This window comes from Carcharhinus amblyrhynchos, chromosome 34, assembly GCF_965287045.1.
Source record: "Carcharhinus amblyrhynchos chromosome 34, sCarAmb.v2.hapA, whole genome shotgun sequence".
In the NCBI taxonomy this organism is placed as follows: Eukaryota; Metazoa; Chordata; class Chondrichthyes; order Carcharhiniformes; family Carcharhinidae; genus Carcharhinus; species Carcharhinus amblyrhynchos.
Window position 1 is genome coordinate 3064100 of NC_137357.1, and position 12772 is coordinate 3076871.

General features: G+C 48.7%; 1 protein-coding gene across 1 annotated transcript in view; it reads left to right on the forward strand.

The window, feature by feature from the left end:
• Positions 1-12772, forward strand: part of hk2 (hexokinase 2) — a 54636-nt gene that overhangs the window by 22815 nt on the left and 19049 nt on the right. Inside the window, exons 3-7 of the mRNA XM_080216935.1 lie at positions 1473-1621; positions 4450-4569; positions 8097-8192; positions 8351-8450; positions 11354-11537. Of these exons, the coding sequence (XP_080073061.1) occupies positions 1473-1621; positions 4450-4569; positions 8097-8192; positions 8351-8450; positions 11354-11537 (649 nt within the window). The remainder of the gene's footprint in view (positions 1-1472; positions 1622-4449; positions 4570-8096; positions 8193-8350; positions 8451-11353; positions 11538-12772) is intronic.

Genomic DNA, 12772 nt, shown 5'->3' on the forward strand with positions numbered 1-12772 from the left:
GAATTTGAATTCAACAAAAAAATATCTGGAATTAAGAATCTACTGATGACCCATTGTCGGAAAAACCCATCTGGTTCCCTTTAGGGAAGGAAATCTGCCATCCTTACCCCGGTCTGGCCTACATGTGACTCCAGAGCCACAGCAATGTGGTTGACTCTCAACTGCCCTCGGGCAACTAGGGATGGGCAATAAATGCTGGCCCAGCCAGCGATGCCCATGTCCCACAAACGAATTCAAACAAAATGTCGACTGGGTAAGGACGGCAAATTTCCTTCCCTAAAGGGAACCAGATGGGTTTTTCCAACAATTGACAATGGTTTCACCGGGTTTTAATTCCGGATTTCTTTACAGTTGGGAACTGCCCTTAAAGACCAACCAGGTACTGACCAATCTAGTGACACAGACTGAAGGACATTGATAGGGTGGTGAGGGATTGGAATGCCCTGCCTGCTGCAGTTGTAGATGCGCCTAGTTTGGGGGCGTTTAAGAGATCCGTGGATAGGTTTATGGATGGAAAGGGATTGGTTTAGGTTAGAGGGTCATTGCTTTTTAATTGGTCGGCGCAACATCGTGGGCCGAAGGGCCTGTTCTGCACTGTAATGTTCTATGTTCTATATATGCCTGAACTCTAATGATTAACAAAGCTAGTCAGTGACTTGGGGACAGAGGAAGGGATTGGAATATCTTTGACTCACCTCTGGGTTCCGTTCAGAATTACTTCCCGAGTTTTTCTCCGCCGTCGTCACTCCGTATTCTGAATGCGACAGGTTCTGACTGCACACAACCGGTCAGAACCGGCTCAACGTGGCCAACGTTTGCTGGGCAGGTCGAGACATAATGACCCGGTCCACCACGGAATCCAGCCTTCCATCCACTGACTCCGTCCACACTTCCCACGGCCTCGGGAAAAGCAGCCAGAATAACCAAGGCTTCCACGCACCCCGGACATTTTCTCTTCCACCTTCTTCTGCTGGGAAAAAGATACAAAAGTCTGAGGGCACGTACCAACCAACTCAAGAACAGCTTCTTCCCTGCTGCCATCAGACTTTTGAATGGACTTACCTTGTATTAAGTTCATCTTTCTCTACACCCTAGTTCGTTTCCTTCTCTATGAACAGTATGCTTTGTCTATATGGCAAGAAACAATACTTTTCACTATAATAATATGTGACAATAAACATCAAATCAAATGTTAAGTTGATCTTTCTCTACACCCTACATTCTGCACCCTCTCTTTTCCTTCTCCCCTATGTACTCTATGAACGGTATGCTTTGTACATGTGACAATAATAAATCAAACAATACTTTTCACTGTATCCCAATACATGTGACAATAATAAATCAAACAATACTTTTCACTGTATCCCAGTACATGTGACAATAATAAATCAAATCAAAGATATCTGAATCCAGATGGAATCATTATCTGTCGATCCTGGAAAACTGACCCTCATCCTTTCTTCTCCTGTCAGAGAGCGGAGATTTCCTGGCCCTCGACCTAGGTGGCACCAACTTCCGAGTACTGAGAGTCAAGGTTTCCGACAATGGGAAGCAGAAGGTGCAGATTGAGAATCGGATCTGTGCCGTTCCGGAGGACATCATGCATGGTACCGGCAATCAGGTGGGAGCTTTGGAAAATATTACCCTCCAATGCCGTCTATATCACTTACCAGAATCCCTCCCGTCACCTTCCTCCCTATATCCCTGCGTGAGTCTCCTCTGTAAGAAGTCTCACAACATCAGGTTAAAGTCCAGCAGGTTTATTTGGTAGCAAAAGCCACTAGCTTTCGGAGCGCTGCCCCTTCGTCAGGTGAGACTTCTTGCTGTGTTTACCCCCGTCCAACACCGGCATCTCCACATCATGAATCTCCTCTGCTCCTGGTACAATCCCCCAGTCCCCCGCTTGGTCATTACTGGTTTGACTTCTGGGGTGTCCCACTCACCGCGGGCATCCTTAGCAGGTGGGACACGGACACTGCTAAGGTCCATTGACCTCGGGTGGGATTGTTCCGGCCTTGGCTGAACGTAACTGGAAAATCCGACCCCAGGGTCTCCGGGATTCTCTGAATTTCAATTTCTCACGCAGAGACTTCTCGTAGAATCAAGACTCATAGAATCCTCATAGAAAGAGGCCATCCAGCCCATCGAGTCTGCACCGACCACAATCCAACACAGGCCCTATTCAGGTAACCCTATATATTTAGCCCGTTAATCCCCCTAACTCTAAGGGGCAATTTAGCATGGCCAATCCATCACCTAACCTACACATCTTTGGACACTAATAGGCAAATTAACACGGCCAATCCCCCTAACCTACACATCTTTGGACACTAAGGGACAATTTAACACAGCCAATCCATCTAACTTGCACATCTTTGGACACTAAGGGCAATTTAGTACGACCAATCCCCCTAACCTGCACATCTTTGGACTGTGAGAGGAAACCGGAGCACCTGGAGGAAACCCACACAGACACAGGGAGAATGTGCAAACTCCACACAGACAGTAAGCCAATCGAACCTGGTCCATGGCGCCGTGAGGCGGCAGTGCTAACTAGTGTGCCACTGTGCCACCCATAAATTCTTAAATCCTTTCTTTTGAGACCGAAACTGTCCCTCTCTCCATAGCCTCCTCCAGCTACTGTATCCTCTCTGAACCCTTTCCCTTCAGTTACCCCCCTCTCCCTCCAGATGCCCCACCGTCACCTTTGTCCCCACCATTGGAAGTCATTTTTTTCTGCCTTGGGGAACCAGCTCGGTGGCACAGTGGTTAACACTGCCGTCTCACAGTGCCAGGGAGCCGGGTTCGATTCCTGGCTTGGGAGACTGTCTGTTCGAGTATGCACATTCTCCCCGTGTCTGCGTGGATTTCCTCCGGGTGCTCCAGATTCCTCCCACAGTCCAAAAGACGCGCTGGTTAGGTGTTAAATTCTCCTTAAGTGTAACCCGAACAGGAGTGTGGCGACTGGGGGATTTTCACAATAAATTAATTGCAGTGTTAATGTAAACCTACTTGTGACATGAATCAAATAAAGTAAAAAGTAAACACCCCCACTTTTAGATGCTGGAAGTGGGCAAGTTTCTTGGACTTGAAGGCTTTGAGGCATGTAGGGGGTGCGGTGCTGGCTTACCAGAAGAAGTCAATACATGAGGAAAAGCACATGGGATTGCTGGTAATGTCTTGAGACGGATAGAAGCAGATAGGCAGCAAAGAGTTGGTATAGATGAGTTTTTTTTCTGATTGGCAATCAGTGATTAGTGGGGTTCCACAGGGATCTGTGCCAGAACCCCAAATGTCCACATTATATATTAATGATTTGGAAGAGGGAACTGAATGTATTATATTTCAAATTTGTAGATGATACGAAGTTGGGTGGGAGGGTGAGTTGTGAGGAGGATGCAGAGATGATTCAGTGTGATTTGGACAGGCTGAGTGTGTGGGCATCTGCATGGCAGATACAATATAATGTGGATAAATGTGAGGTGGATAAATGTGAGATTATCCACTTTGATAGCAATAATAGGAAGGCAGATTATTATTTGACTGGGTGTAAGTTGAGAGAGGTGGATATTCAGCGAGACCTTGGAGTCCTTGTGCGTCAGCCGCTGAAAGTAAGCGCGCAGGTACAGCAGGCAGTAAAGAAGGCACACGGTATGTTGGCCTTCATAGCGAGAGGATTTGAGTATAGGGATAGGGATGTTTTGCTGCAATTGTACAGGGCGTTGGTGAGGCCACACCTGGAGTATTGTGTGCAGTTTTGGTCTCCTTATCTGAGGAAGGATGTTCTTGCTATAGAGGGAGTACAGCGAAGGTTTACCAGGCTGATTCCTGGGATGGCAGGTCTGTCATATGAGGAGAGACTAAGTCAGTTAGGATTATATTCACTGGAGTTTAGAAGAGTGAGAGGGGATCTCATAGAAACTTATAAAATTCTAACAGGGTTAGACAGGGTAGATTCAGAAAGAATGTTCCCGATGGTGGGGGGAGTCCAGAACTAGGGGGTCATAGTTTGAGGATAAGGGGTAAACCTTTTAGAACTGAGGTGAGGAAAAATTTCTTCACCCAGAGGGTGGTGAATGTGTGGAATTCACTCCCACAGAAAGTAGTTGAGACCAAAACGTTGTGAGATTTCAAGAAGAAATTAGATTTCGCTCTTGGGGGCTAAAGGGATCGAGGGAAATAGGGGGAGGGGGGGAATCAGGAATTTGAATTTGATGATCAGCCATGATCAAAATGAATGGCAGAGCAGGCTCGAAGGGACAAATGGCCTCCTCCTTCTAGTTTCTATGTAAGTTACTGACCTGTTAGTTCCTGCCTCTCTCTGCTCTCTATCTCCATGTTCACTCGGGCTAACTCAACACTCAACAGGACCCGATCGCCCTCTGCTGTTCCCTCATGGTACTGCATACTGAATGGTTCTTTCTCCCCCTCCCCCCCCCAATCTCTCAGCTGTTCGATCACATCGCCAACTGTCTCGGAGACGTGATGGAAGAATTGGACATCAAGGATCAGAAGCTACCCCTGGGGTTCACCTTCTCCTTCCCCTGTCAACAAACAAAACTGGACGAGGTGAGTGAACTCTTTCAGGCTGCTGCGGGTCAATAGCGGGACGGAGGATCTCATTCTGCACTCTCATGTCTCAACATCCCTACAGTGCAGAAAGAGGCCTTTTGGCCCATCAGGTTTGCACCTATCCTCCGTCAAAGCATCTTACATCCCCTGCCCTATTCCAGTAACCCCACACATTTATCCTATTAATCGAAACATCTTTGGACACTGAGGGGCAATTTAGCACGGCCAATCCACCTAACCTGCACATCTTTGGATAATGTGAGTTGCAGTGAATAAATGTGATAAATAGAAATGCCACCAAGGCTTGGTTGGGTGTTGATTCCAATCATGCAGAATCTAGGGTGGCGGGAGTATAGAAACATCCTAAAAAGATTTGGGATGCGGGGGTTTGGTGGTAGGAGGCCGTGCAGATGACTTGCCAAATCACAGCGAATTCTCTATCTTGTTCCTGCTGTCAGGAGGTCCCAACGAGAGGACTCACTCCTTCACTGAGCACGGACGTGGTGTGGGAATCTATAATGTCACAGCCCAGACTCTGAAGCCATGGGTTCAAGTCCCACCGGGTGGACTTGAAGTTCGACAACTGAATAAATTCAATTCTTTCAGAAAAGCAAAAGTTGAAAGTTGGTCCTTGTAATACTGACCATTGTCGGAAAAACCCATCTGGTTCCCTTTAGGGAAGGAAATCTGCCGTCCTTACCCCGGTCTGGCCTACATGTGACTCCAGAGCCACAGCAATGTGGTTGACTCTCAACTGCCCTCCAAGGGCAACTAGGGATGGGCAATAAATACTGGCCAGCCAGCGACACCCATGTCCCACAAATGAAAAACAAGAAACCCTTTTAGGGAAGGAAATCCGCCATCCTTACCTGGTCTGGCCAACTTGTGACTCCAGAGCCACAGCGTAGAGTCACAGAGGTTTACAGCATGGAAACAGGCCCTTCGGCCCAACTTGTCCATGTCGCCACTTTTTTTTAACCACTAAGTTAGTCCCAACTGCCCGTGTTTGGCCCATATCCCTCTATGTACCCACTGTATCCATGTAACTGTCTAAACACTTTTTAAAAGATAAAATTGTACCCGTGTTTACTACTACCTCTGGCAGCTTATTCCAGACACTCACCACCCTCTGTGTGAAAAAATTGCCCCTCTGGACCCTTTTGTATCTCTCCCGTCGCACCTTAAACCTCTGCCCTCTAGTTTTAGACTCCCTTACTTTTGGAAAAAGATATTGACTATCTAGCTGATCTGTGCCCCTCATTATTTTGTAGACCTTTATAATTTGTGGCTGACTCTCAACTGCCCTTTGAACAAGGGCAACTAGGGGTGGGCAATAAGTGCTGGCCCTTGCTCAGCGATACCCACGTCCCATGGAAGAATAAAAACAAAGCGGGGAGAAATTGATTTGGTTTTCTTAGTTGGCCAGGGAGTTGGGCATTTTTCTGTTTCGCCAATGGGGACTGGGGAAGAATTGGGCAAGGGGGAGAAGGTGGATATCATAGTGGCACTGATTTCTGAAACACCAGTCAGATTGGAGTGCCGCACAATATCGCTCCCGGAGCAGGTCATTCACAAGAGGGCATGTATTCCCGCCAACTGGCAATTTCGATGTACGGATGAAGGGAACGTGCGGGAAGACTTTCTTCCTAGCCTCGGGCACCACCCTCACTGCAAGGCTGGAGTCTCGTTTCCCTTGCAACGATTCCTGCCTGTGTTGCAATGCCAGCTGAGCGCCCCGGTCCTTGTCTACCTCACAGTCCAATCTTTCTGGATGCTCTCTCTCTCTCTCTCTCCTGCTTAGTGTCCTTTTCTTCCATTCATGCCCATTATTAATAGAACAAAAGAACAAAGAAAATCACAGCACAGGAACAAGCCCTTTGGTCCTCCAAGCCTGCACCGACCATGCTGACTGACATCTAAAACATCCCTACCCTTCCGGGGACCATATCTCTCTATTCCCATCCTATTCATGTATTTGTCTAGATGCCTCTTAAAAGCCACTATCGTATCCGCTTCCACTACCTCCCCTGGCAGCGAGTTCCAGGCACCCAGCACCCTCTGTGTAAAAAATCTGCCTTGTACATCTCCTTTAAACCTTGCCCCTCGCCCCTTAAACCTGTGCCCCTCAAATTATAATTGATTTGATTTATCTTTGGCACTTGCACTGGGATACAGTGAAAAGTATTGTTTCTTGCGCACTATACAGACAAAGCATACCGTTCATAGAGAAGGAAAGGAGAGAGTGCAGAATGTAGTGTGCAAAATGTTGACTCTTCCACCTTGGGAAAAAGTTTCTGTCTATCCACTCTGTCCATGCCTCTCATAATCTTGTAGACTTCTATCACGTCCCCCCCTCAACCTCCGTCGCTCCAGTGAGAACAAACCAAGTTTCTCCAATCTCTCCTCATAGCTAATGCCCTCCATACCAGGCAACATCCTGGTAAGTCTTTTCTGTACCCTCTCCAAAGCCTCCACATCCTTCTGTGAGTGTGGTGACCAGAATTAAAAGTTTAAAAGTTAAAGTTTATTTATGAGTCACAGGTAAGGCTTACATTAACACTGCAATAAAGTTACTGTGAAATTCCACGAGTTGCCACAGTCTGTTCGGGTCAATGCCCGTAACCAGCATGTTTTTGGGAGGAAACTGGAGCACCCAGAGGAATCACACCCAGACATTGTGAGACACAGGTAGCACAGTAGTTAGCACTGCTGGTTCACAGCCTGGGTTCGATTCCTGGCATGGGTCATTGTCTGTGTGGAGTTTGCACATTTTCCTCATATCTGAGTGGGCTTCCTCCGGGTGCTCTGGTTTCCTCCCACAGTCCCAGGATGTGCAGGTTAAGTTGATTGGCCATGTTAAAAATTGTCCCTTAGTGTCCTGAGATGCATAGGTGGCAGTCATTTCAGCCCTGGGAAAAAGCCTCTGAGAATCCACCCTATCTGTACCTCTCAGCATCTTACATACCTCTATCAGGTCACCTCTCATCCTTCGTCTCTCCAAGGAGAAAAGACCTAGCTCCCTCAAACTATCTTCATAACGCATGCCACCCAATCCAGGTAACGTCCTTGTAAATCTCCTCTGCACCTGTTCAATGGCTTCCACATCCTTCCTGTAATGAGGCAACCAGAACTGAGCACAGCACTCCAAGTGGGGTCTGACCAGGGTCTTATAAAGCCGCAGCATTACCTCCTGACTCCTAAACTCAATCCCTCAATTGATGAAGGTTAGTACACTCTATGCCTTCTTAACCACATCCTCTACCTGCAAATGGCCTCTCTCTGTGCCGTAGGGATTCTATTCTAACGCGCAAACTCCACACAGACAGTGACCCAAGCCAGGAATCGAATCCAGGTCCCTGGCGCTGAGAAGCAGCGGCGCTAACCACTGTGCCACAGGTGAACGCTACATTCCAAGCGTGGCCTAATTAGAGTTCTATACAGCTGCCACGTGACTTGGCCAATTTTTAAACTCAATGTCCTCTTGTAACCCCTTACCTTCTTTCTCTTTCCCATCTCCACCGCAGAGCCTGTTGGTGAACTGGACGAAAGGGTTCAAGGCGAGTGGCGTGGAGGGCAGAGATGTGGTCAGCCTGCTGCGCCAGGCAATTGAGAGGCGAGGGGTAGGTACCGGTCTACTGCGGAAGTGCCCGTTCTTTCCCAGAACTCTGGGAGAAATGTCGGCGGCCTGGCGCTTTTGAGCTCGATGGCCCCCCCCCCTTTTATTTTCTTCTTTCGAGGCGATGGTTGACCTCTTTGACCTCCCCCCCTTCTCCTGCAGGATTTTGACATCGACATTGTGGCGGTGGTGAATGACACGGTGGGGACCATGATGACTTGCGGCTATGACGATCACAACTGCGAGATCGGGCTGATTGTCGGTAGGTTGGGCCTGTTTGGCTTTGCCCGTTGCTGAGTTGGTTGGGGGGGGGAGTTGGCAGAACAGAACTCTGCGTGCACAGGGCCTGCTGAGGAAGGCACTATCCCAGCATCTGTCACAGCCTGCGGCCTTGTCCACCTGTCTGAATTTGACGGCCAAACCAGCTCAGTTTGCTCACGCCGTTGTTTATTTTCTCTATCCTGTTAGCTCGAGTAAAGTTGGGTCATGTCCCATATTGGACCCAGGGCTTAGTCGTGAAGGAGCGCGTTAAAAGTCACTTTACGTTGTGTTGCGGCCTAGTCAGGCTTTGGGAGCTCCCCATGCTAAACTCTGCATTCAGTTGATGGGGGGGGGGGGGGGGGGGGAAAAATGCATCACTGAGATGCAAGATGGAGACGGGCAGGAGAGAGAAGCCAAGGTCCAGATGGGCCAATTCATCTAAGGAACGTCAGTGGTTAGCACTGCTGTCTCACGTCGCCAGGGACTCGGGTTCAATTCCTGGCTTGGGTCACTGTCTATGTGGAGTTTGCCCGTGTCTGCGTGAGTTTCCTCCGGGTGCTCGGGTGTACTCCCACAGTCTGAAAGACGTGCTGGTTAGGTGCTAAATTCTCCCTCAGTGTAACCCGAACAGGAGTGTGGCGACTAGGGGATTTTCACAGTAACTTCATTGCAGTGTTAGTGTCAGCCTACTTGTGACACTAATAAATATTAAATAAGAAGCAGGACTAGGCCACTCTGCCCTTTCAGCCTGCTACCCCATTCAATAAGGTATGGCCAACTTGATTGGAACCGCAACCTTTCACCCTATCAAGAATCATTCTAGCCCACCCTCAAGAAATATTCAAAGTTTAATTATTTATTAGTGTCACAAGTAGGCTTACATTAACACTGCAATGAAGTTAATGTGAAAATCCCCTAGTCGCCACATTCCGGCGCCTGTTCGGGTTACACTGAGGGAGAATTTAGCACCTAACTTGCACGTCATTGGAGTGTGAGAGCACCCAGAGGAAACCCACGCAGACACGGGGAGAATGTGCATACTCCACACAGACAGTGACCCGAGCCGGGAATCGAACCCGGGTCCCTGGTGCTGTGAGGCAGCAGAGCGAACTGCTGTGCCACCCAAGTGTGCCAGCATAAAGAAGTCTCACGACCAGGTTAAAGTCCAATGGGTTTATTTGGAGCTTTCGGAGCCTTGCTCCTTTGTCAGGTGAGTGGAGAGGTAAGTTTCGTAAACACGGATTTACACAGACAGAGACTCAATTGCAGGATAATTACGGACTGGAATGCGAAGAATGGTTGGAATGTGAGTTTTCCAGGTACAGACAGTACGAGTGGAGAGAGGGATAATCACAGGTTAAAGAGGTGTGAACTGTCTCCAGCCAGGACAGTTAGTGAGATTTTGCTGTCGAAACTGATTGCCAAGTTCCACACACACATGAGAATGGCTCCAACCGGGATCTTGGGTTCACGTCACACTGTGTGTAACCCCCATCATTTGGCCTGGGTTTGCAAAATCCGACTAACCGTCCCGCTTTGAGACAATTCACACCTCTTTAACCTGTGATTATCCCTCTCTCAACTCGTACTGTCTGTACCTGTAAACACTTGATTACCTGTAAAGACTCACATTCCAACCATTCTTTATGTAATTATCCTGCAGTTGTTTGGTGGCCTATATACGTCGTGTTTGTGGAACCCACCTCCCCACTCACCTGATGAAGGAGCAGCGCTCCAAAAGCTCGTGATTCCAAATAAACCTGTTGGACTTTAACCTGGTGTTGTGAGACTTTTTAAACTGTGCCCACGCCAGCCCAACGCCGGCATCTCCACATCATGACCACACAGACTCTGCTTCCACTGCCTTTTGAGTGTTCCAACGAGGCGCGTGTACCAAGAGAAAGAAAAATGACTTTGTTTCCATCTTTAATGAGGACCCCCCCCCGCCCCCGCCGACCTCCTTTTGAAGTGGGAGACCTCACCTCTGTCTGGGTAGCACAGTGGCACAGCAGTTAGCACTGCTGCCTCGCATGGGTCACTGCCCTGGCTTGGGTCACTGTACGGAGTCTGCACATTCTCCCCAGTGAGCGCGTGGGTTTCCTCCGGTTTCCCACTACAGTACAAAGATGTGCAGGTTAGGTGGATTGGCCATGTTAAATTGCCCCTTAGTGTCCAAAGATGTGCGGGTTAGGTGGATTGGCCATGCTAAATTGCCCCTTAGTGCCCAAAGATGTACAGGTTAGGTGGATTGGCCATGCTAAATTGCCCCTTAGTGTCCAAAGATATGCAGGTTAGGTGGATTGGCCATGCTAAATTGCCCCTTAGTGTCCAAAGATGTGCAGGTTAGGTGGATTGGCCATGCTAAATTGTCCCTTAGTGTCCAAAGATATGCAGGTTAGGTGGATTGGCCATGCTAAATTGCCCCTTAGTGTCCAAAGATGTGCAGGTTAGGTGGATTGGCCATGCTAAATTGCCCCTTAGTGTCCAAAGGTATGCAGGTTAGGTGGATTGGCCATGCTAAATTGCCCCTTAGTGTCCAAAGATGTACAGGTTAGGTGGATTGGCCATGCTAAATTGCCCCTTAGTGTCCAAAGATGTACAGGTTAGGTGGATTGGCCATGCTAAATTGGCCCACGGTGTCAGCGGGATGAACTAGGATAAACATATGATGTTATGGGGATAAGGCCCGGGTGGGATTGTGGTTGGTGCAAGCTTGATGGGCCGAATGCACTGTCGAGATTTTATGGATTCTAAGATCGGAAAACACTGAATGGATTCCGGCTTCTCATGACCCAAACCGAGAGGCGCTCGTCGAAAGCAAATGCTTCTCAGGGACGCTTCAGCGGGGAGTCTAACTGGGTGTCGTTCCCCTGGTGGTAACTCGATTGCCTGTTGCCTCTGCAGGTACAGGCACCAACGCCTGTTACATGGAGGACATGCGACATATTGAACTGGTGGAAGGTGACGAAGGGCGAATGTGCATTAATATGGAGTGGGGAGCATTTGGGGACTTGGGCGAGCTCAAGGACATTCGCACTGAGTTTGACCAAGAGATCGACAGAGGTTCCATCAATCCCGGCAAACAGCTGTAAGTCTGAGACCTCGTACTTATGCTTTTTATTTGATTCATTCGTGGGACATGGGTGTCGCTGGCTGGGCCAGTATTTATTGCCCATCCCTAGTTGCCTGAGGGCAGTTGAGAGTCAACCACATTGCTGTGGTTCTGGAGTCACATGTAGGCCAGACCGGGTCAGGATGGCAGATTTCCTTCCCTAAAGGAAACAGATGGGTTTTTCCGACAATGGTTTCATCAGTTGATTCTTAATTCCAGATATTTTAAAAATTGAATTCAAATTCCACCATCTGCCGTGGCAGGATTTGAACCCGGGTCCCCAGAACATTAGCTGAGTGATAGCTTAGCAATAATACCACTAAGCCGTCACCTCCTCTAGTTAGTAGATTACCAATCGAGAGGCTTTAAACTTCTATGAAGCACGAAAATCCACCTGACTCACCCACGTCCTTCAGTGAAGGAAATCTGCCTTCCTTACTAGGCCTGGCCTACGCGTCATAGAGTCTTACAGCACCAGGAGAGGCCCTTCGGCCCATCGTGTCTGTGCTGGCCACCAAGCACCTCTGTGTTCATATCCCAGCACCTGCGATGTTGGGTTGAGATTACAGATCGATCAGCCATGATCTCATGCAATGGCGAAGCAGGGTCGAGGATTGCTCCATAAGACCATCAGATGGAGGCATCAGAAGTAGGCCATTCGGCCCATTGCGACTGATCTGATAATCCTCCACTCCTTTTATCCCCGTGGCCCTAATTTGTATGGTGGGGAACGCTGTGAATGAATCTGGCACATCGCAGCAACAAGCTAATAGATGGTGGTAGCGTCACTGGGCTAGTAATCCAGAGGCCCGACGTAATGCTCTGGGGATCTGGGTTCGAATCCTGCCACGGCAGATGGGGAAACTTGAATCCAGATATATCTAGAATTAAACACTGGGCGGCACAGTGGTTAGAACTGCTGCCTCACAGCGCCAGGGACCCGGGTTCGATTCCCGGCTTGGGTCACTCCCTGTGTGGAGTTTGCACATTCTCCCCGTGTCTGCATGGGTTTCCTCCACGTGCTCCAGTTTCCTCCCACAGTCCAAAGATGTGCAGGTTGGGTGGATTGGCCATGCTAAATTGTCCCTTGGTGTCCAAAGATGTGCAGGTTAGGTGGATTGGCCTTCCTAAATTGCCCCTTGGCCATGGGAAATGTATGGGGTTATGTGGAGGGGGCGGGTGAGATGTAAAATATTCTGTCTGAGAGATGG